The sequence below is a fragment of the Amblyomma americanum genome, chromosome 10 (assembly GCF_052857255.1).
Source record: "Amblyomma americanum isolate KBUSLIRL-KWMA chromosome 10, ASM5285725v1, whole genome shotgun sequence".
Classification (NCBI taxonomy): Eukaryota; Metazoa; Arthropoda; class Arachnida; order Ixodida; family Ixodidae; genus Amblyomma; species Amblyomma americanum.
Genome location: NC_135506.1, coordinates 75,985,251 through 76,012,636, shown reverse-complemented (window position 1 = coordinate 76,012,636; position 27,386 = coordinate 75,985,251). Strand labels below are relative to the sequence as shown.

The 27,386-nt window shown below is 44.3% G+C and overlaps 2 protein-coding genes across 2 annotated transcripts in view; both read right to left on the bottom strand.

The window, feature by feature from the left end:
• LOC144108426 (ATP-dependent RNA helicase DHX30-like) overlaps positions 1-27,386 on the bottom strand; it is a 187,877-nt gene that overhangs the window by 134,304 nt on the left and 26,187 nt on the right. The gene's annotated exons all lie outside the window — the stretch shown is intronic.
• The window catches only part of LOC144107533 (uncharacterized), a 28,142-nt gene continuing 5,977 nt past the window's right edge, over positions 5,222-27,386 (bottom strand). Inside the window, exons 2-4 of the mRNA XM_077640582.1 lie at positions 27,194-27,351; positions 17,108-17,234; positions 5,222-5,624 (exon numbers count right to left, since the gene is read on the bottom strand). Coding sequence (XP_077496708.1) covers positions 17,158-17,234; positions 27,194-27,344 — 228 coding nt within the window. The 5' untranslated portion in view covers positions 27,345-27,351 and the 3' untranslated portion in view covers positions 5,222-5,624; positions 17,108-17,157. The remainder of the gene's footprint in view (positions 5,625-17,107; positions 17,235-27,193; positions 27,352-27,386) is intronic.

Sequence of the window (27,386 nt, the reverse complement as noted above, 5' to 3'; positions counted from 1 at the left end):
ATATGTGCACTCGGACAAAATAAAATGCCGCGAAGCACAAGAACAGTACGTGTGCTAATGGCCTTTAGCAACGATGTAGTGCTAAACAATGCAAAAAAGTTGCCTTCTCCGCAATGCATGGATGCTTTTCACCTATGTGATCGCGTTTAGTCAACAGACGCGCGAGCGGCGCAGGGAACACAAATGCGCAACTCTAGGAACTATACAGTAACTAAAGCAGGTTTGTTAGACTGAATGAACCAAATTCTAGCCATGATTATTAAAAATCCTGGTTAAAGTGTGCGCACCCCTATCAACCAGTGTATGATCATTTGATGTCCTAAGCATGTCCTTCGATCATTGAATATACGGATATCCATGGGAAATCCGCCAATGTCCAACAACTCTCGCACATACCTCCTATGGAGGTACAAATGTATTTCCGCCACCAACAGATCCATCCCAGATATCTGCCAGCAGATATTTTGATGATCTTTGCAGGCAATGCCTTCTCCATCATCGTAGTGCAAGCCAGAACTACAACCACCAAGTACATCTTTCAGGGCCCATGGGCTTATTAAAATCCCACAGAAGGTCCAAAATCAGACACACACCTTGCTGTATGTCATATGCAAGAATCTGTAACACAATTCATCAACAACCAAAATGGCAGTGTATCAAAATAGGGATGATTTTATTGATGACATAAAATGCCATATTCAGTTTTCACAAGAAGTTCTTCAAGCTGGCCATAAACATGGTTTACGCAGCATGAAAATACTGCACAGACCATGGATGAATTTTTAGCCATACTCATTCATTCAAGCAAGCGAATTTGACAGACCAGATTCACTTCTATGCAGTAATTCCACAATTCCCAGTAAGTTAGTCATCTGTAGCTATGAGAGCAAAATAACTCGTAAGGTGTAAGCAACGGAGGTGAGCATATTTCTTGAAATAGTTACAGAACTGGGATGGTGCTGAGTTTTTCTGGTTGGTGCTGGTGTTATGATGAGAGATCCAGACCAAGTGCATTATGTAATAAGAGAGAAATAAATTCTCACCTAAGCTTTCTTCTTCGATGTTCAAGTTGTTCAATTTTATTATCTCCATTAATGTGGTTGGGGAGACAGTCCTTGCATATTTATTAAAAATAAACCTGACAGCTCTTCTCTGTATTCTTTCCAGACTTTTTTACATTAGATTTAGTATACGGGTCCCACACTATCCATTCATATTCAAGTTAGGTCGAATTATTGAAGAATAACAAAGTAGCTTAATGTTAGGAAGGTCATTTTTTAGTTTGTCTTAAAGAGCGCAGTTTTGGAAATGTGGAAGAGCAGATATTGTTTAAGTGCAAGTTCCACGATAGGCTGCTACTTATTCTGAATATTAAATTCATTGCTGGTAGAAATGTGATCGAGTGAATTTTGTCATTTGCAAAATAGAACTTCTTTCCAATTTTTCTCTGAGGAAAGATGAAATATAAATGCCATGATGTTTAGTTCACATTCCTAGTGGGATATTTGGAATTTAGTTTAGTTTAGTTTATGGGGTTTAACGTCCCAAAGCGACTCAGGCTATGAGAGACGCCGTAGTGAAGGGCACTGGAAATTTCGACCACCTGGGCTTCTTTAACGTGCACTGACATCGCACAGCACACGGGCCTCTAGAATTTCGCCTCCATCGAAATTCTACTGCCGTGGCCGGGATCGAACCCGCATCTTTCTGGCCATCAGCCGAACGCCATAACCACTCAACCACCGTGGCGGCTGGGATATTTGCAGATGCTCCCTGAACATACACTTGCGGATGCCGCCAGCCATCCGTTAACGAATGTCCCTTGGACCACCGTTTACAAAGCCTCGGGCATACACAGAATTCCCGAAGCGTATATTCCGATGTGGACGTCCATAGGGATGCCCTACCGAACATCTTAGCCTGGCACTGGATATTCGGAACTTACTCGAACCTACCACGGATATCTGTGGTTCACTAGTCTTGCATAAAAGTATAGAATTACTTACAGATGCGCGTTTTGACATGCTTTTTGTGGAATGAATAACTTCGCGCCCCTTTCTGAACTGAGTGAGCATTAAGAGGTAGCTCATTCTTAGTGGCATCATGCATTACCAGCACTGGCCATTTTCCTACTTCACTGTGAACTAATTAGTCTTCCTGCATTGACCTGGTCCCACGTTCTAATGACAAAGCATATACTTTCCCTAAAAATGGAGCTTTTAAAAGCTACAAAAGGCAGAAAAATAATATATAGGAGTCGGCATCATAGACTCATTTCAAAAGTAAGCTATTGTGCATCGCCACAGATTTTTAGGTGAAGATTCAAGAGGCAAAACTACACTGCCAGTTACTTCAAAGCAGTGGGCACATAGAGTGGTTTTGAATGTTGACAAGAGAAGTTTTATTTGGGTTGAGGGATAAATTTTTAACGCAATTCTTTCAGCAATCAATACATCTTTTGCTGCCAGACAAACATCAACACAGCCAGAAAGATCCATAGAATCAAGTTTCACAAGCAACAAAAATGGAATGCAGTTGTCTTCCGTGCACCTTTGGAAAAGCAGCACATTATTAAAGGCATGACACATGGCTGTCAGTTTGTACTAATCAAAACCACAAATGCCTAGCATGGCAGCATAAGGTGCATATGATGAATGCATGGTTTCTGTAGAACAAATAAATGAAAAAAGATTGCCCGGAGGTTGAGACGACCTATATAGCCCTCGAAATTTCTGAACACTGAGTTCATATTGCATCCTCATTAATGCAGTGGTGATTTCTACATGTAACTAGAAAAAAAAACTGGAGGGGACACTTAAGCTGTCTTGAGGATGTGGAGTCTTAGCAGTAATAAGTTTAGTACCCACATATGCTGAATTGCTCATTTTCTAGCTTAAATTCATAGATCGCTGGTACTAGTCCTCATACCACCCCTGCCAGTAGTTGTGCAGCAGTTAAGCAACATGCCACTGCCGTGAGATGGCAGGTACTGCCATCGGTAGAGCATCTTTATGCATCAAGTTTATGGGTTTACGGAGGTTTAACGCCCCAAAGCGACTGAGGCTATAAGGAACGGCATAGTGAAGGGCTCCGGAAATTTCGATCACCTGGTGTTTTTTAACATGCACTGACATTGCACAGTACATGGGCCTCTAGAATTTTGTCTCCATCGAAATTCATGCATCAAGTATTAGAATAATGATGCAAGGTTTATACCTTCTGCTTCATTCTTCAAAGTGAAGCCTTGAAATCATTTTTATAAAGAGTACTTTGTGCTTGACCACCAACTATACATCTATATTTCCTGTAAACTAGACTAGCTACCACTGTAAGCCATCACCACCATCCTGGCTGCACCCACTGCAGTGCAAAGGCCTCTCCCATGTCTCTCCAATTACCTGTCATTTGCCAGCTCCGCCCACCCTATGCCTGCAAACTTCTTAATCTCATTCGCCCACCTAACTTTCTGCTCCCCCTGCTATAATTGCCTTCTCTAGGAATCCACTCCTTTACCCTCAAGAACCAGCAGTTATCTTGCCTTTACATTGCATGCCCTGCCCAAGCCCATTTCTTCTTTATTTAAAGTAGAACGTCATTAACCCACGTTTGTTCCCTCACCCACTGTCTGCTTCAAGTCTCTTAATGTTACACCTATCATTTCTCTTTCTAAGGCTCGCTGCATTGTCCTTAACTTCAGCTGAACCCTTTCCATTAGCCTCCAGGTTTCAGCCCCGTAGGTGAATACCGGTAAGATACATCTGCTGCAGACATTTCTCTTGAGGGATATTGGTAAACTGCCATTCATGATCTGAGAGAACCTGCCATATGCACTCCAGGCCATTCTTATCTTTCTATAGTTATTTCCCTCTCATGATCCGGATCAGCTGTCACCACCTGCCCTCTAAGTAAATAGATTCCTTGTATTACTTTATCACTTCCAGCACTTTGCTACCAACTCTGAACTGCTCTTCTCTTGCTAGACTGTTGAACATTACTTTGTGAACTAAACCATTGCAAGGCAGTTTTTTTTTCAATGGAAAATTTACCCACCTTCACTGTCTTTTCAGCATATCATTGCACTTTTGTAATGTGACTGAGAAATACTCCTTATCATTTCTTGTATGCGGCTTAATCCTGAAAGTGTGCGCATAATTTTTTTCCACGAACTTATGTCATTAGTTCATATGGAATATCATCATCAGCCTGACTATGCCCTTTGCAGAGCAAAAGTCACTACTGTGTCTCTCCAATTAACCCTGTCTTTTGCCAGATGCACCCATCACATGCTCGCAGACTTCTTAATGTCATCCGCCCACCTAACTTTCTGCCCATATGGCATATACCTTGTTGATTTTTAATATTCTGCCTTTAGTTGCAACAGTAGTTCAGTGGTTATGGTGCTCGGCTGCTGACCCGAAAGACGTGGGTTCGATTTCAGCTGCGGCAATCGAATTTCGATGGAGCCGAAATTCTAGAAGCCCGTGTACTGTGTGATGTCAGTGCACATTAAAGAACCCTAGGTGGTCGAATTCTCCGGAGCCCTTCACTATAGCATCCCTCATATAGCCCAAGTCACGTTGGGACATTAAACCCCCATGAACCAATATTCTGCTTTTGTCGCTTCAAGTACATGAACGTCAAGTTGTTAAAGAAATTTAACAAATAATATATGGAATACATACCAAATGTCAATGTCTCTAACATGGCATTCATGCTCATTAAAAATGTTTAGGCATTCACGCTGGTGGTATAAAATTATTAAGACAATGCGAGCCACTCCTTGGTGGTGAAATTTTCTTGCAGTATTTATTTATTTACAACAACCTCAATCGTCAAAATATTGCAGAGGGGATTGGGGTTGCAATGATATTACATGCAAAGAAAATGGATACATGGCGACATCTGCTACAGCAGTGAACATTTGTGAGGCATCTCGGTCAAAGAGTAGCAAGTTGTACACAGAAGACTTCAGAAAAACCAGTATTAATAACCAAACGACGACAACAATAGAGTAAACAATAACAAACCATTAAAAAGAGCACGACATAATATTAGCAACAAACACCTAAAAATGAAAAAATGTACATAACAAAACAGACAGTTCAAATTGGTTCTTTCGCAAGTGCGAAAACATAAGTATGACGTGTCTTGGTGTTACTACGTAGCATAACTACCCCTTTGCAAAGCAGTTGTTTCTACATAAGTTTCTCATAAAAACATCAAGAGAATTCAACAATTTTGTCGTCTTCAGAAAAAATAGAACGTTATCAAAGATGGAGCACAACTTCCTAATGCTTAAATTGTTTCATATGTCTTGGTGTTACTGCTAGAGGTGTGTGAATATTAAACGTTGTGAGATAGAAATATTAAAAATAAAATTGGTTGTGAATCAAATAGATTATGTTCAAATAATTTAGGATATCAGAACGGGTAGTTCAAAGACGAACACTTTTCCATAAAACACAGCTAGATATGAAAAGAAACATATATTGCTGAAAAATTTTGTTAGTCGCTGTTGAGGAATGGAAATGCCGCAGTGACTGTCTCGCTTCTTGGTGGACAGTGGAGGCGCCATAATGGAGGGCTCCAAAATGAATTCAACCGCGTCCTCAGTCCTCATGCACCTATTACCAAGAATTATATATGGGGGGAGGGGAAAAAAGTAATACATTAATAAACACTATTTTGGAGACTAATACCTATTTTTAAAGTTCTATAAACAAAAGGTTGTATTCAATAAAAGTACATCACAGTTTGACTTTTCTCTTGTACTGCAAAACTAAAAGAGTTTTGATCATTGAATCGCATTCCTTTTACTACCTTATAAAAACCTCCACACGTATTACTACAAATAGTGCAATGGCAATTGACTTATTACTAATCTTCCTCATAATAATTTACGAAGTGGTACTTAAGGTGTAGTAGCAAGTGATAATTTACCAATATTTGTAGTTGCTGATTCAAAAATTATGCCCACAAAAAAACATATACCAAGTTTTATTATTCAGAATATTATAGAAAATACACTTCAGCTCTTTTGAACTGAAATAGCTCTTATACAGTGGGATGACTTGCTGTCTTACTCTTCACTAAATTTTATTTCACTGTTTTCTTCAATATACAAAAAGCACTTTCCATATAAAGTGGTAAATAATCCGAAACGTGCACAAAAGCCCTGGATGACTAATAATTTACTAAAATGATAAAGATGAAGACAAGGCTTTATCACCATTTCCTTGAGAGTCGTGACCCTGAAGTTCTAAAGGATTTTAGGAAATATTGAAACTTACTAAATAAATGTTTGAAACATGCAAAGCGCCATTACTATGCACATATATTCAAAAGAATTACGGATTCAAAACAAGCATGGAAAAAGCTTAGTTCAATTGTGCCTTCCAGGCATCAGAGAAGATTTTGGAAATAGAAATAGATGATCAACAGCATGCAAGAAAACCTCTTGCAGAAAAATTTAATGATTATATTCTATCATTAGTTGAGAACCTTTATAACTCCGATGCCCTGCAGTATCTACCTGCCCCTTAGAACATTCCGTATTGTTAAATCCCACTGATGAGTGTGAAGTCCTCAATTTGTTCTCTGCATTGAAGAGGAGCAAATGCAAGGACATAAGCGGCATGAAAATGCAGCTGGTTAGCTCTGTGATTGATCTTATTGCCTCATACCTAACTGATTTTTACAACCTAGTTTTGTATGCTGGTCTATTTCCTGACCAACTAAAGAACGCCAAAGTGACAGTATTCTACAAAAGTGGCGAAAAAGATAACGGGAAATTATAGCCTGATCTCAATAGTGCCAATATTTTCAAATCCTCTTGAGAAAGTAATAGTTAAAAGACTTAGTAGTTTCTTTGATGCTAATTCTGTTGCAGTGTCTTTGCAATATGGCTTCCGCACTGGTTGATCTCCTGAGACAGCTCTACTTCAGCAAAAAGAACTAATTTTAGACAATATTGAAAGATGACAACTGATGCTAGGACTTTCGTGATTTTTCAAAGGCATTTGATAGTATTAATCCCAATATTTTACTCGAGAAATTATCTTGCTACGGTGTTCGTGGTATTTCTTTTAATCTGTTTAAAAGCTACTTGACAAATCGATATCAAGCAACATGTATTGGAAATAAAATGTCCTTACTACAAAACAATAGGCATGGCATACCTCAGGGGAGTATTCTGGGCTCAGTGCTTTTTAATGCTTGCATTATTGACCTTATATCTCTAGACAAAACCATAAATTATGTTATATGTGCCGACGATACTAATACATTCTTTACAGGAAGCACTGGAAATGACCTTGTCAAAACTGCCAACATATTTTTGGACAAACTATGTAAGTGGTAAAATGCATATAGTCTCAAAATAAACTTTTCCAAATCAAAAGCGGTCCTCTTTAAGCTAAACAAACAAATGTTCGCTTAATTCACTGAGGTGCAGTACTACTGAAATAGAATTTTCTTCATCGGTAAAAACTCTGGGCTTTGTTTTTCATGAAAATATGCTCTGGAATTTTCACGCAGACAACATTAAACTAAACATTGCAAAGCATAAGGTATATAAAGAAAAGTGCAGCACTTTTTATTTTCCTCCAAAAGCTAATGCTCTATAACACATACTTTTTGCATCACATCTACGGTATTGTCATTTGGTTTGAAGTATAATGGCACCAAGAAATCAGTCACTAGATTGGTTATTTTACAGAAAAAAGCAATTCGTGCAATTGCAAACTCTCCATACAATGCCCATACTCCTGATCGCTTCCGTACACACAAGACTGCAAAACTTTCTTCCCTCAATGAGCATCAGCTGTTTGCTTCTCTGAAATTCAAAATCCATAAAAATAGAACAACAGTTCGGGCCATTGCCAAATTGCAGATCAACATGTCATCTCTTTCCACCTGTCATCACGAACATTGGCATGTTCCACGACCACGTACGAACTACGGTCTTCAGATGCTTCGAAACAGCCTGCCAAGTGCACTAAACAACTATAAGCTAACGGAAGAGCAGCTGCGTGCTTTAACAAAGAAAAATCTATTTGACAATATTAACTGAATTTTACTGTATTATCTGACTGTAATTCAACAACTGCACTATTAATTGCTTTCCTTTTTTGCACTTATCATAGTATGTATATTTTTGCTAAGATGAAATGATTGCTCCTTGATGTTATTCCCACTACATGTGTACAGCTCTTTTAAAACTGTTTGTGCTTGCTGCCATGTTGTGTTGTGTGGTGAGGCGGGGCCAGTCAAGCTGCCCTTGATGCAGCTTTTATCCTGTCACCCTCATCACACCTCACACATGCCCTGTACTTGTGGGAAATAAAATGAAACTGAAGCTGACTTTATGCTCACATAAGCAGCAATAATGACATGAAGCATTGTAGGTTGGACAGATACCCCTATCTGGACGAGCGCACATCAGCGGTCGGTTATAGGAGGGGCAAGGCCAACACTTTCTATGGAGAAGGTGCAGTCCACTGGTGGCAAAACATAACAAAACAGCTTGCAAGAGCTTGCAGCAATGCACATTTTAACCATTCCCCAAAAACACTTGTGGAACACCCATAAGGGAGGGGATATATACGTGAGTATGAGCTCATATGCTATTACAATGAAATTGTACAAGTTCCACGTGGGTGCAAGTTGTACGTATTGTAGCACTTTATTGTAGCTCCAGTTGCTGCTTTTTGAGTGGGGTTTAAAGCTGTACTTCCATTCCTACTATGGGCAGATGTGCATGGGCTTGCAAGATGACTTAACAGTTTTACCTTAGGTTGCGAGTATTTTTTGCTATTTTTTTATGCGTGCTTAACGTTTCGGATGTTAGTTTAAGGGGAGACGTGGGTCTTGAAATGAAATTTTTTATTATTGAAGATATCATAATGAAATTGGGTGTGCACATGTTTGTTCTTCCTGTTTTCAAAAATATAATTAGTTACAGTATACCTCAATTAGTTCTCATAATAGGCAAAAATATCGAAGCCTTTAGCTAAATACTTAGTGAAAGCTCGTTAATTCGACCCCCGTTAATTCGGACAATCGGATAATTCGACCTGCACGCATGGTCCCTACAATTATATATAGGAGTCTATGGGGCAAAACTCTTGTTAATTTGGACAAATTTTACCGCCCATCGGTTAATTCGACCTAGTTCCACGGCCCACCAAGAGCGGCGCTACTGTAAAGTTGGAAAAAAAGAATGTAGCGTAGGCCATCCGTACGGTCATCGTCATCAGCAGTGCGAGAGAGGGCGAGGGAAGCAAGGTTAGCAGTGGCCGAAGCGACCGGCGTCTTTCTTTGTGCTTCGTTGCTTCTTGCAGTCGTGCTCAGTCGTCGTGTTAAACCTATCTTCAGCAAGTCTCGTTTTGGCGTGTGTCGTCGTTGCCCCGTGTTTCTTACTGCTACGATCGCAGTTATTGAACCCTAACACGCCTTTTCTGGATATTGCGTGCTTTGCCAGCGTGTTTACTGTGCTGTTTTCAAGCGCGTAGTGCGCCGTGCCTGCACGCCTCGCCATCGCGTCCTGCTCCAATGGCGACACCGGCAAAGCGGCCGAAGTACAACCAGGCGAAGGACCTAGCCACGAAAGCGGAAATATTGAAGGTGCTGAAGGATGGTGTTTCACGCTCTGACGTGATGGTCAAGTATGATGTTAAAAGAACCACCTTGGCCACTTACGTGAAGAATGAAAACAGCATTATGGAGGCATTTGACAGTGAAGCCTACGGTGACAAAAGGAAACGACTGCGGACTGCGGCCCACCCGGAACTCGAAGAAGCCATAATGTGATGGATTAGAAACGCACATGAGGCCTACCTCCCTGTGAGTGGGCCATTAATTTGTGCCCAGGCTGAAAGGTTCGCCACAAAAATGAACCTTGAAGAGTTCAAAGCTTCTGAAGGTTGGCTTGCTCGCTTCAGAAGCCGTCACAATCTGACTTTTAAGAGTGTGTGTGGCGAAAGAGCATCCGTGGACGAAGACAGGATTGAGGAGTGGCGGATCACCAGGCTTCGTGAACACCTAGCTGCATACGACGCTCCGAATATATTTAACGCCGACGAAACAGCGCTTTTCTTTAAAGCACTCCCGGATAAGACGATCACCTTTAAAGGTGACCCCTGCACAGCAGGCAAAAGAAGAAAAGAAAGGGTCACTGTGCTACTTGCCGCCAACATGACGGGAACAGAGCGTCTGCCTCTCCTAGTGATCGGAAAGGCTCAGAAGCCGAGGTGCTTCGAGAACGCGCGGCGCCTTCCGGTTGAATACCAAGCCAACAGGAAGGCTTGGATGACGTCCAGCATATTTCAGTCCTGGCTTCATCAAATGGATCGGCATTTTCGAGCTGAGAAATGGAAGGTCCTCATGGTTGTAAACAATTGCAGTGCTCACTGCAAGGTGTCGGGCCTGGAATGGATTAAGCTTGTGTTCCTCCCGCCAAATACAACCGCAGCCCTTCAGCCCATGGACCAGGGCATAATCCAGCATATAAAATGCAAGTACAGAAAGCATGTATTGCAGCGCATGCTTCTCTGTATGGAAGCTGGGAAAAGTACGACCTTACGCTCCTCAGCGCTTTGAACATTCTGGCGCACGAATGGGCCAACACGCCTACAGCAGTTATTGCGAACTACTTTCGGCACAGCGGTTTTGTGCAACCGAACTGCGGTGTGGGGGAACTGCCAACAGAAGCAGCTGACGCAACCACAGAAGACGACAGCTGTTTCGACAACGCTTTGCCTCCTGCCGTGCGGCTCGCGGATTACGTGTCCATCGATGATGGTGTCGCCATTGCCGGTCAGCTGACCAAGGACGAAATCATCCAAGAAGTGACAGGCGCCGACAATGACGATTCGTCGGAAGATGACGATTGTGAGCACCTGCCCCAAACGCCAAAGCGCACGGTGAAAGAAGCCGCAGAAGCCTTGTCCGTGCTGGAAGACTTCTGTGAACAAATTCCGGATGGTTCGCGTGCCGTGGAGCATCTGGCAGCTGTTAGAGCTATTGTAGCCGCTCAAATTCGCCCGAAAAAGCAGACAACGATAACAAACTTCTTTGCCAAATAAAGGTATGTCATGCTGGGGCAAATTTAATGTTTTTTGTGGTTCATTCGATATTTCGACATTCGGTTAATTCGACAATTTTTCGCAGTCCCGTCAGTGTCGAATTAACGAGTTTTACTGTAGGTCATTAATACACTTTCAACATTTTTTTTTGCTTTTGACTGAAATGAAGCTAGCTGTAACCAAAGACCTGTGATCTGGAGCTATGCTAATTGCACTGTTCCTGAGGTACATCATCGTATAAAAATGTTATGTTCATCCACCATTTACTAGTTAGGTGACATTATGGTTCATAAAATTTGCAATGTTTGTCGCAGCCAAAAAAATAGCAAGCTCCACAGTTTAGTTCCTTCTGAATTCAACGGTATAAGAGTAATTGAAACTGCACCATAAAAAAGAATAAAAACTTCCGTAAGGCTAGTCACGTAGGAAAACACGAAGCTAAGAAAATTGCATTTGAAGTGCGCATGCCAGCCATTCGAAGGTCATTACAGAGGCATCAAAAACCGCTGAATGTGGATTTTCAGCAGTGAGTATACCAGCATGTGGGGAAGGGGCCATAGTTTTCAAACAAAGCCAAGATGGCGGCCATCAGGGATGCAATTGTGGGAAGAGACGGGCATGAAGTTCTGCTGCATTTTACTCCGAAATTGTCATTTCCGCTCTTCATAGGTGTGAAACAAATATTTTGCCCCACAGGGCCTTCTGCTACATGCAGACATTGGTGAGTGGCAACACCACGAGTTCCCGAGCATCCGCAGGGACATCCCCGCAGAGGATGTGAGACAGCGCTGGCACTGCCAGCGGCGCAGATGATTACACTGGCGGACCTGCCTCGCGCAGACCAGAAGCTCTCGCTCGTGCAATGGAGAATGCTTTCGGCAACTGGCCTGGCCAACAACGTCACCAGCCGCGGCTACCGGGACTTCCAATAAATGTGGACCTCCCACCACAAGTGGCGACATCGGACGACAGCTTCGATGCACGCAACGCCGCACCCACCGGCTCTGCGCTCCTGCCAGTCCTGTCCCTCCACTTGGCCTTGCCGCTGCACGCCCGGTGTTCGCGCCTGGTTTCTGACAGCTTCTCCTCACCACCATGTACGCACCTACCATCATATCCGGTGAGCTCCTCCAGCCCTATCAGCGCTCCTTCCTCGGCTGCCCAGCCTACCCGCTTTTATGCCAGAGACCCCGTTTTGTGGCTGGTGTTGCTGAACTTGCACTTTTATGTCAACGTGTCCAGCCAGCGGCTACGCTATCAGCACGCCAGCCGCGAACTCTCACCCGGTCTCCTGGCACAGCTGTGGTTGCCGCCTCCTGGCCCCGACATATACGCCGACTTCAAGAAGGGCCTGATGGCGGATTTTGGCTTGAAGCTCCCGCTGACTCTCTCCTGAGCTGTTTTGGCTTTCCCTCCGCCCGCTGCTACGTAGGTGCCCCTCCCCACACCGGTCTCTGACTATCGTCGCCACTGTATGTGCCCCCACACATGGTTTGGCAAGTGCCACGCGAGGGCGCGCCAGTCTCTTGCCAACCTTCTCAACCAGCTACCTCAAACTACCCCCCAGTCTCTCTCAAGTTTGCTTCACCAGCCCCTATGGAAGGCCATCCACTTGTGATCTCCCAACCCACGGCACCTTCTGCCTTGCCCTGTTTCCCAGCTGTGGCGACTGCCCTTGGTCCAATACTGGCAGCACCCTCTCTCGACCCGGGCTCGGACTCGCTTCTAGTCCCAAGTTCGCCTGCTCCCTCAATACCAACAACAGTGAGCACAACTGTCATTCCTGTCACAATGCCCGCATGCATGCCACCCCAGGGCCATGTTGCGCCTAACGCGCCACCCGAAACGCCTGCCACGCATCCCTGCCCACCTGGCGCCTTCACCAGTGCCTGTGCCTCCGCGACAGATGACACAGCCCTGCCGTATCCTTCTTATTTCGACAACTACGCCCCGAACTTGCTTCTTGTGCCCCCAGCCACCCGTCTCATTCCACAGTGAGCTCATTTTTGCATAAAGCCGCTACACCTCTTCGACCAATTCCCTACACGGCCGGCCGAGCCCCCGCAACAGATCTCCAGCCCAGTGTCGTATGCCGTTGTTTCCTCGTCGCCAGCAACTGAGGCATCCCCTTCTCTTCTATGGCGGCGGCTTCCGCACACCATCCCTTCGTCTGCACCCACTGAGCCAGCGCAAAGCACATATCACCTGTAACTCCTCCCACGGGTGCATTTTCTGCAATTACATTTTCTGGCCCGCTTCAACCCAACTGCCGGCCCCCCCAGTACACCTTCTGACTGCAGCACGCCTAGCTCGCCTCCAATTCCTCGACTTCTCCCGCCTGTTCCTTATGTCATCATCCTCATCCTTTGGCTCCCCTCAAACTTTGCGCAGCAGCCAGGCTCGACCGCCTGAGCTTGTTTCACCCGCCCAGCGGCCTGCACGAACCTGTGTCCTGGATTTGACCAACCTGTACTTCACCCGCCCAGCGGCCTGCACGAATCTAACTATGTCCTGGATTTGACCAACCTATACAAACTTGTACGTACCGTTTTTTTTTCCTTTATCACGCACCGCACTAGGAGGGAGCATCTGTGGTGGCGCTGGCATCACCAGCGGTGCTGATAAAGATGACGTTGGTGTGACCTGCCTCGCGCTGACCAGAAGTTCTCGCACGTGCAACAGAAAACGCTTTCGGAAACCGGCCTGGCCAATGTCAGCAGCCCGCTCCACTGGCTCACCAGCCGCGGCTACTGGGACCTCCAATAAATGTGGTTCACCCACTACAGATGATAGTGAGCAGTGCGACACCATGAACCCGAGCACCCGCGCCTAGCTGTGCATGGCATCACCGTGTCCGGGAAAAAAGGGGTTCCTGGTGGTTGAGCCAATGCTGAGTGTTTGGAACTTCAAGGCCCCTCGGCAAAGGCAACATGTACACCACTTTCGCCCCAGCTTCCTGTAGACAGCACCTCCGGCCTGACCCAACCAGGGGAAATCAGCAGTTGCCTTTTCCTGTCTCCCCCTCCATCTTTCACTTTCATATCTCTCCTTCTCACAACTCTCCTATCTCGTACTCACTTCTTGGTTTTTCCTTTTTTTTGGTGGCGAGGGTTAACCTTGTGTGTGCCAACCACGACCCTGAGTTGTGTCATATTTGGTATATTGTTGGGATGTATAGCTGGCGTGGGCAGGACTTGCTTGGCAAGTTCCTGTCCCATTCCTGGCACCATGGCTGATAAAACTTAAGATTTTATTGCTACCCCGTTTTCCAAACCTGATCGCTAGACTCTAAAAAGAGGGCGGAGCGATGAAGACTTTTTCAAAAAAAAAAGTGTCAATCCCAAAATTCTGTTATCTATAGCAAAGCTGACGACAAAAAAGCAAGACTGATATCTCTGTTTCTGGTAGCAAAGTGCCTGACAGATACCTTAGGCCTTGGGTACAAGGTATAAAAAATGGCCAGCGGCGACTTACTGCTCGAACTACACTTGACACCGTCCAACACTCAAAACTTGAAAACAGGGAACGCACTTGCTTACCATTTCAATAGTCATTTCACGAATGTTGGAATACCTGTGAATCAGATACCCAATTCAGAAATGCCGATAAAGACATGCGCCGACAATCTTTTTCTTGAGCCTACCGACGAATTAGAAGTTTACAGGACATTCATGAACTTAAACAATAGCAAGGCCTTAGACGCAGATAACCTTAAAATAAAACCAGTTAAATATGTCATAGAATTCATAGCTCCTGTGATTGCTCATATTTTTAACTTGGTTCTAGAAACAGGCGTCTATCCTGTCGAAATGAAGATAAGTAGGGTGAGCGTCATATTCAAGGGCGGTGACAGAAACGACACAAGCAATTATAGGCCAGTCTCTGTCATTCCTGTCTTTTCTAAAGGATTAGAGTAGGTGATATTCACTCGCATGTCTAAATTTTTCCATTGTAAGAATAATATATGTGACGTCCAATTCGGCTTCCGGAAAGGGCGATCAACAGAAACCGCCTTGCTAACGCTTAAGGAAATTACTGTGCAAAATATTCAAGAAAACCTTTTCACTCTCGGCCTGTTTATCGATTTTAGTAAGGCGTTTGACTGCCTCAACCCATAATATTTTAATTTACAACCTTTCACTTAGTAGAATCCGCGGAACACCTCTTGCTTTAATAAAGTCATACTTAGAAAACAGGAAGCAGGCAGTGTACATAGATAATCAGAAATCCCGTTTTTTACCAGTGCAAAATGATGTACCACAAGGCAGTGTATTAGGGCCTTCACTTTTTAATATATACATAAATAATATCGTGAACATTGATTCAAGCGTAAAATTTATCATATATGCAGATGACAGCAGTATAATAATTTCGGGTCCGAATGTAGATGATTTAATTATCAAATGTAATCAAATACTTGACAAATTACACCTCTGGTCCAATTTAAATTGCATTAGGATAAATCCTACGAAGACGAAAGTAGTAATATTTACAGCTAAAAATAAGATAGTCAAAACATGCCATGCTGTCAGATGCCAGGGCCAAGAAGTTCAAGTAGTGAATGAACATAGAATTCTCGGGGTTACGTTTTCTTCAAACTTAAGTTGGGATAAACACATAGAAAACTGGCCGCAGTGATGGGAATCTTATCTCGCTGCCGACATCTTCTAACACAGGCCAAAATCCAAATTTATCACGCACTGTTTGCTCCACATATCGACTACTGTGGTCTAGTATGGGCCACAACGACAAAAGGAAACGTTGCAAAGATAGTTGTACTTCAAAAAAGGATGATGCGACATATTGCAAACCTTGACTACCTGTCTCCCACGCGAAGTGCTTTTATAAGCTACAACATCATTAGTGCTGAATATATGTATCCGTATCGCCTGCTCCGCTCTTTTTACTTTTCCACTGTAGCTTTTCAAGACTTTTGAATGAATCTAGGATCTCTAAAAAGAAGACATGTTACACTATCCACACGTAATGATGATGTCTGGGTCCATCAGAAATTTGGAAATAATTATAAATTTCAGTCACTACAGCACAATCTGCCATTTATTCTAAATGAGCATAAATGTGTGATGAGTTGCGGCATTAAAGAACTGAGAATGTATTTTCTATTCAAAGAATGAATGGCTATGCATGTTTACCTTTTCATTTGCAAGTGCCGTTTTTCATGAACATGTATGTATTCTATTTTTCTTTATATTTCTGTCTGCTTAACTTCTCTTGTTGGTATTGTGCTGTGTTCAAAACTATAAGTACAGTTACTAAAGACACATTTTGAAATCACATGCTGTTTAGTTAATAATTCGATTGCATTTCTGCTATTGTATAACTCATTGTTCTTTGCATTTCTTGATGTCAATTAATATCGACACTACCTGTTGCTGTAAACCACTACTGCCTTGTAGAAGGCGTCATGGGCCTAGTCAAGCTGTCGAGACAGCTTTTAGCTCTTGACCCTTTCCAGGATCCATTATTTCTAGAAAAATAAAAAATTCAATTGAATTGTATCGATAGGGGAGATTCCTGTCTCCATCACGTCACACATATTTCTAAACACAGTTCGAGGCATCCTAAAATTGATTTTTAGAAGTACGGAAAGCTGAGCAAGTTGGTTACTGTTATCCATGGCAAAACAGCGCGGAAAAAACACAAGGACGGAACAAACAAGATGACACGAGCGCTGTACACACGTGCGTAATAAATCACCAGTTGAAACAGCGCTCGTGTCGTCGTGTTTGTTCCGTCCTTGTGTTTTTTTCCGCGCTGTTTTACCATGGACAAAATTGATTTTGTTCACCTCTCTGAAAAAAAAATGCTTGAAGGCCTTACCGACCAAGATGTCATAAATGTTCAGTGGATAAAGATCCAGCAGTATAACAAGGAAATAGACACGAAACACCTGATCCTCACTTTCAACACCAGCACTGTGCACTGCTTGAAAGCATTGAAGTCGGCTACCTGAAAATAAATGTGCAGATGTTTCAATTGCCATAGGTTTGGTCACTACTCACAGAGTTGTCCCGGCCGCAAAACTTGTGCAAAATGTTAGAAGAACCACCAATCAGATGAATGTGTTGCTGCCCCGCGGTGCGCAAATTCTGAAGGAGACCATGCTGTATACTCCAGGACTTGTCCGTTCTGGAAAAAAGAAGAAATAATTACTCTGAAAACTACTGAAAACATTTCATTCAAAGAAGCTAGAAGGCGATACGCTAAAACAAGCAGATTCTCCGTCACTGCAAAAACAAACTTCGGCAATGTGGTGCGTGGCCGCAGCACACCACACCAGGCTTCGGCACCTGTCCAGGCTACACGCGGTGAGCCTCTGGCGGGGCCACCTGCACCCACGGGTGGAGTAGCTAACACTAATCTGCCAACGCCAAAAGAGGCCATGCAGATCACCAGGGTAGCGGGCCTCAACATATTTTCCCACAGATCGAGGTCTACGTAAAAGGTATGCGTGCATTCTGCACGGTCGTTCAGCGCCTCTGAAGAGGCAATGTACATGACCCAAGGCAGCCAGCCCGATGCCGTCCCCGTCATATAGACGTGCAGCTCCTTGGATCGACCAAAAAATTTGAGCCCCCGAGTAACGGGGCTAAATACAAGTTAATTTAATTTGTCTTCAGAGACACACAACATAATGATATGGCTTTCATAATACACTGGAAATGCAGAGGACCCGTAAATAACTATAATGAAATGAAAGACATTTTAAATAGGGGTGTGCGAATATTGAAATTTTCGAATACGAATATAAAGAAAAAATGGCTTCGAATATCGAATATCTGGTAAGCACAAAAAATAAATTCACAAAAGATAAACACCCAAAGATTGCTGCTCATATTTTTATCAAAATAGTGTAAGGCCTTTGCAACTGACATAAACAAAACCAGACTGCCTGAGCACCGTATAAAAAAAAATCATGATGTGCGCAGAAATGTATACTACTTAATTGAACAGCATAACTGTATCCAACCTGCAATGTGGTCAGGCAAAATGAAATCCATAACATGACAAGACTGGAAACAAAAATAACATGATGGCTAGTAAAACCTCATTAATTCGGAGTTCAAAGAGCCGACAGAAATGCCCGGGTTAGTCGAAGGTCGATTTATAAAATGCCTCGCGGCCCGGAAAAAAAAACTACCGAAAATGCGGTAGTCTTATGAGGCGGCTCTATCGTGCAAACACCTGTAATCACGTGACGAGCACAGAGTTTCGGCGTGCTGGAAGACATCGCGAACGTAAGCGAGATGGGAATGCACATTGACGTCGGAATGGCGAGACTGCTTCTAAAAAGGAAAAAAAATTAACCAGTGACGCGTCAGTCAGCATCTGAAAGCGGCACAGTGCTGAGATTGGACTACTGGCGAACGCGCGGGCCGACAGTTGCCATTGCCACGGTCGAGTGGCGAAGCTCAGAAACCAAAACTACGCGGCCAAGTTAATTTTTTGACCTAGTGACAGGGGCCCTCCGAACGTTGTCACGCCTGCCGTTACGCCCACTTAAAAGGTGCATGGGTTAGAATGCACCATGCAATAAATAGGCGGGATTTTTACAGTATCGCTTGCCCTGTTATGACACCTCGACTCACCCCTTCGGGAGCCTCACGCGAAATTCCGCAAGTAGGCTTTCCCGCATAGCGTAGTTTCACCAAAACAAGATGGCGGTGGTCACGCTCGGAGAGTTAAGGTGACAAAACGAAAGCCATGGGTGTGGGCATTAATTAGATCACATATTACAGAAGGATAAAAAATAAACGCGCTTTCGCGTTGCAATTGTTAGAAGCGGGTCGTCCCTCATCTTGTTCGCAGCACGTGTGGTATGTGGGAAAGTCCACTTGAGGAATTGTGCACAAGGTCAAGCCTAGCGGCTTCGGAATGCGATCGGTCCACGCGATAAACGATGAAGAAGAAAACAGGGTCTTTATATCGTTTTCCTAGGAGTTTAAACTCTATATTCAGATAATTTGCCCAAATATTGTGCTTTTGCCACAATCAAATTTACGAAAGTCGGCACGGTATGCGATCACTGCAGAGTATTCGGGAATTTTCGAATATTCGGAAATTCACGAATATCATTTCTTTAATACGAATATGAACCGAATATGAAACATATTCGATTCATATGCGAAATTTCGAATATTTGCACACCCCTAATTTTAAACAATTTCTCTTGTTGCTCTATGTGTGCAGGAAACCAATTTAGGCCCTCAGCACACATAGGTGCTAAAGAATTACACTGCCTTCTGCCATGACCGAGAGGGAGCTGGCAGACTCTCAGGAGGGGTAGCCATCATTGTGCAACCTGGAGTAGCTAGCAGCTCGTGAGCGCAAATTGAAAACTAGTTTCAAAGCTGTAGCAGCCACTGTGGTTGCTTAACAAAACAATTACACTTTGCTGCATTTAACTTGAACCACACCTCGAAGTAACACAGCGTGAATTAGAGACCCTTTTAGAACATCTACAAGAACCATACTTGATAGTTGGACATTTTAATGCACACTCTTGTTTTTGGGGCCATGAGAAAACTGATAGAAGAGGTCAGGTCATTGAGGATTTCATACTAACAATATTTATTTACTGAACAGCGGTAGACCTACTTATTGCTCTCCTAGTTCAGGAAAAATGAGCGTTTTAGATTTGTCTTTGAGCTCTGTCTGTTTTTAGCGATTTTGAATGGGATGTTTTAGACAATCCCTATGGAAGCGATCATCTGCCAGATGAAATCAACCTTTCATCCCCACACACCACGGCATTGGAAACTGCATTTAGCAGACACGCAATTTTTTAGAAAAGAAGCCACTTTAGAAAAAACTGTTTTAAAAAATCCTAATGTCAATGAAATAAACGAAAAGTTCGAAAATTGTATTCTTGCTGCCACGTACTTGGCTATCCCTCAGTCTTCAGGAGTAGTACAACAGAACTATAAAGTGTGGTGGACACGAGATTGCAAAGAGGCAAAAACAACAAATTAAAGCTTGGGGTATATTTCGTAGATACCCCACGCAGGAGAACCTTATAAATTTTAAAAATCAAGAGCTAAATCTCAGTACATACGTCCCAATGCTGAAAAAGCATCATGGCAGAGTTTTGTTTCCTCTATAAACAGCCAAGTCTCATCGAAAAAATGTGGGAGGCAGTACACAAACTAGATGGCCGCTACTCCCCATTCACAGTTCCTCTTCCGACAGCCCCTGGTGTACAGACAAATATAAAAGACCAAGCAGATATATTAGGTGAACATTTTGCCACTGCATCTAGTTCCTCTCATTATATAGACTCAATTTTAAAATATAAAAACGCAGCCGAAAAACAAAGACTGCCGACAATGAAGAGTGCTTACAAACCATATAATAGCCTGATTACACGAGAAGAAATTAACAGCATACTTTCTTCCGGTAAACAAACTACACCAGGATCTGATTCTATTAATTACAAAATGCTTGCCCATCTGCCTGAACCCGCTACAGACTCGTTTCTGAAATTTTTTTACAAAATATGGGTATCAGGAGATCTACCGGACGCTTGGAAAAAGGCCATTATTGTACCATCGTTGAAGCCGGGAAAGGTACCTACCTCCCCTGGCAATTACAGGCCAATAGCCCTGACAAGCATACTTGCCATATCCTTTGAAAGCGTTCTGAACATTAGGTCAAAGTTTGTATTAGAATCCCATGATCTTCACATCCATCAGTGAGGGTGTAAAAAAGCATGCTCTACAACCGACCATCTTGTCTGCCTTGAGAACACAGTCCGAGAAGCATTTATACATAACCAATACTGCCTTGCGGTCTTTTTTGATTTAGAGAAAGCCTACGACACCACATGTAGGTTTGGCATTCTGCGGGACCTTGGAGACCTTGCTGAAATGCTTGAGTGACTTTTTGTCCAACCGTTCATTTCAAGTACGCCTGAGTGCCACTCTTTCTAAGAACTTCATTCAATAGAACGGTGTGCCTCAGGGGTGCATTTCAAGCACTATGCTTTTCATAGTAAAAATAAATTCCCTACCAAAAATAATTCCAAAAGCCATCATGTATTCAATCTATGTCGACGATCTCCAGATTGCTTGAACATCCTCTAGCGTTTTATAGTCTGAGAGGCAAATACAGCTGTCAGTAAATAAACTAACAACATGGGCAGATAAAAATGGTTTCAAGTTTTCCACACACAAGTCGGTAGCAGTTCTTTTCTTGCTTAGAAGAGGGCTGCACACTGATCCCACCCTTTATCTGAATGAAGTGTTGCTACCAGTAAAAGTTGACCCCAAGTTTTTGGGAATAACAATTGACTAAAACTCATATTCCTGCCACACATAAGCGTCTCAAAAAGAAAGCTTCTCGATCCCTTATTGTACTAAAAGTACTCTCAAGAAAACACTGTGGTTCTGATAGGACTTGTCTTTTACAAATTAACCGCTCAGTAGTACACTCTCCTTTAGATTATGGATGCATAGACCCGCGTCTCCCCTTAATGCGTCAGTGAGGCCATCATACCTTAAACAACTGGATCCAGTACATAATTTAGGTTTGCAGCTTTCCACTGGCGCATACAGGATGTGACCCATAAACAGTCTGTATGTAGAAACTAACGAACCATCACTTACAGACAGAAGAACGATGCTCACATGTTCATACATTCTAAAAATTTTTTTACTACCTAAACACATCTGTCACCAAACAGTAACAAAGTGCCTATCTAAAACCCTGTTTAAAAAAAAACTGCAAAGTACCAGGCCACTCCTCCTGCATTTTGAAGAGACGTGCCAAAACCTTGACGCACTAGATCAACTACCTGGCATTGCTCGAAGACGAGGTCCACTGCCTCCATGGTACAAGTTTTCTGCAATATGTGATTTCACTCTTACACAGCTTCGTAAAAAACAAACTCCACAGCAACATATAATACAAGAATTTCTTGCACTTGAGGAAATATATGGTGACTTCATAGATTTTTATACTGATGGTTCAAAGACGGATGTTTATGTAGGAAGTGCAGATGATTGGCGTGCGTTTGCACCATTGAGCCTTGACAGTGCAAATGGATGCGCGGGGAACGAAAAGTCATAATCACGACAGCCCAGAACCCTCGTCTAAACGGACCCGTAAGGCACGAAGGATACCCTGGGTATGGTCCCTACCCTGAGAAGCCTGGGAAGCACAAAGAAGCCAAGAGAACGCGCATTACGAAGTGCTTTCCAACTTTGTTCTCTGAATGACGAACACCGAGTGATAGAGAGAAAACCTGCCTGGTGATCACAGGAGTGAGGCTTAGACAAGACAGGGTAGGAAAACCCGGGAAGCCGGCAAGTCAGCAGCCGATGGAAATGCTCGAGATGAGGCAAAGATGCAGGTGAGACGAAGCCCGCTCCCGTTGGCGGCACTCCAGGCGTTAAGAACTAACCATTAACTGCGTTAGTTCACGACAGTTTACCCTTATATTTGATTAGATTTAGGTTTTAATGCAGACGTCACCAATTAATAGTTTGCAATCAATTTTGCGGGTTAATGGAAGTGTACCGTAGGTAAGGTTAGGTTTAAGGCTAGGTTTGGTTTCTGTTAACATACTGCAAGGCTTCAGTGCAGCGATTTTTTGTCCGGGGTCACGAAAGAAAGCAATACGCTGTTTTCCGGATCAGTCCAAAACTAACGAGCTTTCTCTCCTGCAGGACTATTAAAGCCTCCCCCAATGCAGCAGTTTGATGCAGCCTCATCGGGCGAGCCAGCCACCGCACAACTCTCATCTCTCCAGTCTCTAATCATTATGATCTTGCTCGTCTATAGTCTGATTCATACAACAGGTGCAATGGCATGAAACGTACGGAAATAGTCCGCATTAAAAATAAACGAAAGCATGTTAGTCCGCGCTCATTTTGTGGCCAGACGGTTTAAGGCACGACAAAGCGATTAAGTAGTCAGTAATGAGAGTGCATTTATATGAGCTCATGATCAGCGTTTCATGAAATAATCCTACAGGTAAAGCATTTATTTTTTGGACGGCACAAGGAACGCTTTATTTTTTGGTAGCAGATGTAGGCAGTACAAACAAGAAGTCCTAGGGTGTTTCCTGTGCGTACGTGCCCAGAGCCGGCGCTCTTGGTGTACGCCAGAAAGAGTCTATGCATGCGCAGGAGACGCCAGCGAACCTCGGTGAGTGCTAGATATCGGCGCCAGCGTACACGTCGGAAAAGAGGTCCAGTTTACAACAATCGAAGGACCGTGGGGCTCTCGGTGATTCTTCATGGCTTGAAGCTCTTTCAGGTTCCCCGAACTCTACTTCACAGTTTGAGTTCTCCCTTCAGTGCCTCCCCAACCCCTTTCTTTCACGGCTTGAAATTCTTTGTCGGCTCGAGAGGGGGAGCAAGCCAGTGCTAGGAGCATGGAGATGCATGCCCCTTTTCGACGCCCGGGAAGCGCCCTAGGAAAATGGAGTTCCATCTGTCTGGGGGGCATGCAGAGTTTCCGACCACAGCCATGCTATGAATACCCATCACACGGCCAGTTTCAATGGCCATCGAGTGAGGGCCTTCGAAATTTTCAATCGCCTTTGAACTCGAAGTTGTGCCGCGGCTACATGGTAAACCTCAGCGTGGCGCCACAATCGCTACTTTGGATTTTCCAAAAATAACAAAAATAATTGATAAATGTATACCAAATGCTGAAATATGCACATGTTGTTTAAAACCCTTTTAACTGCACGTATGCGACGGACAGATGCAGACACCGGGCCTCTTCAATTATCCGCCTCTGGCAGCCCGTGGGCTGCCTGCGGGCTGCCAGAGCGCGGAGCCAGGTGCTTGATTTTCTCGGGTTGCTCCGCACACTTCCGATGGCTGCCCACAACACATTCGTTTTTCTCTGGCTGGGCAGTTTCAGGCTGCCAGCGGGCAGCCAGACTCGCCAGGACGATTTTGTGCAGGCAGTGCTCGGGCTACTAGCAGACAACGGAGAGGTGGTGTTGTAGCGGGAAGCGCGCGTGGCCATTCCTATATGGACTAGAAGGACCGCGGTTCTTCATGCGATGTTTTGCGTGATGCAGGCGCTTGTTTCGACTTGACGACGATGTATATCGTCTGTGTCGCCTGTAATGGTACCTTTTGCGATAGTTGTCGCTGTTTATCTGTTTCTTTTGCATACGTGTGTGTGATCGCAGTTTCAACGTCTCACCGCCTCGCAAGCACAAATGTGACGCTTCATTTTACGATTGCAAGTAGTTCTGATTCACAAAATATTTTCGGCTGTTAATTTCGTGTGCCCGGCTGATATTGCGATGGTGTTCAGGGCCTTTCAAGAGAGCGGCCGTAGGTTCCAGCTTCGAGTACACACTCAGACACGCGCGTATATGCATGTGCTGAATGTGTTTGGCGAGGTGTTAGTTGATCGCGATACCACAGCTTACGGTCTTCATTGCGTCCTGCACAATGGAAAGGCGAATATGATTAGAGAAATGCTTGACTGATTGAAACATGTGCTTTATTAAAAGCCTTCATGAGCACACTGCTCGATGCATCTCAGTGCGCGCATATACGAGGCGACACAGTTGTCACTTATGGCAGCCAATTTAGCTAGTGCTGGTTCTGTCGTCGCCAACTGTCGTACAGGTTGATGACTACGATGACCATGTGACTATGATGCCGTTTGCTGTCAGGGGCGAACTTGCTGGCAGGCAGCGGCTGCCCGAGCCCGGTTAATCGAAGACGCCCACTGCTGTAGCCACTCTAATACAAGACGAGCCAAAACCAAGCCAGTCCAACTGTGTCAGAGCGCTGCAGGCTTAACACCTGGAAAATCGCCTTGATATCTGAAAAACCAAAGCTATTGGCTTTTCCCACAATGTCGAGGCAGTCTTTAAACTGTTGCAGCCCCCCAGTGCCACCACAAAAGTTCTCTTCCCCAATTGCCATGACAAACCATTTGGCCTTCTCCATTATCATGGGGCCATCCACAGGGATGTTTTTCGCTCGGACTTTGAGAAACCACACACATACAGCACCTTCTCAACTTTGTCGAAAACAGTAGGGCACACAAGACATGCTCCCGAGCGACTTTGCTCACCTGCTTTGAGTGTGACGTCCTGCTTGTTTTTTAACAGTGCACTCAGAGTGCTCAGCGGAATGCCGAATGCGTGTACCACGGACTTCTTTTCGCCATTCTCAATGCGCTGCCTCATCTCAAGCTTTGTTGCGAAGTCGATTCTCTTTTTTACGTTCGTAGATGCCATAGCTCACTAGATGACAGTAGTCCCGCACGCTACAACGGACACGTTGAAACAAAAACACACACATAAAAAAAACGCGACAGGCCCCACACTGGCCGATGGAGTCAACTGGAGTCGGTCAAGGAAGCACAAAGGAAAATGAAGGAGAGAGACGAAGAAAACTCAGCGGAAATGCGCCATTGGTGCTAGTTAGGCCAGTCATAGGGCACAGTGGGCGCAACCACGTAAACTACCTCCTGGCTCGTGGCCTCTGCGATCGGCTTCGGCGGGGCGCCAGGCATGGAGGCCACGCTTCACTCTTTCCAGTTCTCTCGTCTTCCTCACCAGTGAGGAGGTGCTGCCCTCACTTAGGGCCTGCTTTCTGCCTTTCCCGAGGAGGCATGGCTTGCAAACGTCACCGCTCGCCTCAGTACCGCGCGTTGTGCAATCCGAGATGCGAGTGTCTTTGGGGAAAGCGCACTTCCCAGGGACCTCGCGCGGTGCTCGAAATATCGAACGGCCGGCAAAACTGGAGTTCGATATACTATGCAACTGTCCTTTATGTTTACATAGTATTTTCAAGGGGATAATCTTTGTGTTCAATACAGCCAATAATTCGAAATATGCGGGTTCGACTGTACTTGTGTAATGAACACACTTCCATAATGAACCCACATCCCCACTTTTGTCAGTGAAAATTATTTTTTTTTAAATGGATAGCTTTTCATACCGCATTCCTGTTTTCGCGCCGTCCGCAGCGCAGAACTTGGCAGTGCGACAATATGCTGGAAGCTGATAATACCACGGCATGTTTATTTTTTGAGGAGAGCTCCAATGGAAGGCCAGGGGAGGGGGCTCTCCGAACTTGGCAGAGCACCAAGATGTTGTGCGCCCCTGACAGAAGGCGCTGGCGGTGCTGGCTCGCTGGGCACGGTTTGTGCTACTGTGTGCTTAGAAAGCCGGCGAGTGCTCAAGCATCAGAGAGAAACGTAGCAAAAATGCCTAACCCCTCACTGTCCTGCGTGTTATTTTCAACTCGGCGTAAACAACGCGCACCTGACCTTGATGGCCGGAGCTCAGTATGTTCGTTTTATCTCGCCGCCGCGATTCACCATCGCGGCCGGTATCGCACTGTGATATAGCAAACGCCTTCCAGTGTGAACGAAGCGTTCGCCACAGTCTGAATGCATGCTTTTGTTGATGGTGGGTGGGGGGATGGATGGATTGACGGACGGATGGGTGGGCGGATGCATGATATGAAATTTTGACTCTCCCAAAAAAATCTGTTTAAACTTTTTAACCACGTAATTAACTATCCCCCCAAATTGATGTCAACTTTTCTGGAAGTGGGTTCATTACGCGAATATATACTGCAGGTTAGGTTAGGTTTAGGTTTAACGTCACAAAGCAATTTAGGCTACGAGGGATGTCATAGCAGACGGCTCTGGATAATTTCCATGACCTGAGGTTCTTTAGAGTGCACTGACATCACGCAGAACATGGGGCTCTAGCATTTCGCATCCATCGAAATGCACGAAGACGAAAGGAGAATTGCTGTCCAATGATTTGAGTTCATCCTCTACCACTCTTTTTGCACTTCTACCTGCCAGCTTGGATCAGTGGTTAGCGTGCTTGGATACTGGGCCGGAGGACATGGGTTCAATTCCAACCACAGTGGTCATGCTTTGATGAAGGTGAAATGGAAATGGCACCTGTGTGCTGTGCAATGTTAGTGCACGTTAAACAACTCCCGGTGGTTGAAATTAATCCATAGCCCCCCCCTACGGCGTCCCTTTCAGCCCAGCTTTGGGATGTTAAAACCAAACCTTTTTTTTGCTTTTTGGGATATGTGGCAAAGGCAGACAATGCCCTTGCCAAACATCGCCACGCTTACCTTTCGCAGTGGCATCCTGGGGCACTAAGTTGTCAGCCACATGGTCCTCGAGAAAGTACTGATTCAGAGGATGGATCTTTCCAGGAATCCTGATGATGGGCGCACCATTGAAGTACTCAGAAAACTTCTCCGCATTGATAGTGGCACTCATCAGGACCCTGTTAGGAGAAGCGAGAAAAATGTCTGTCTCCAA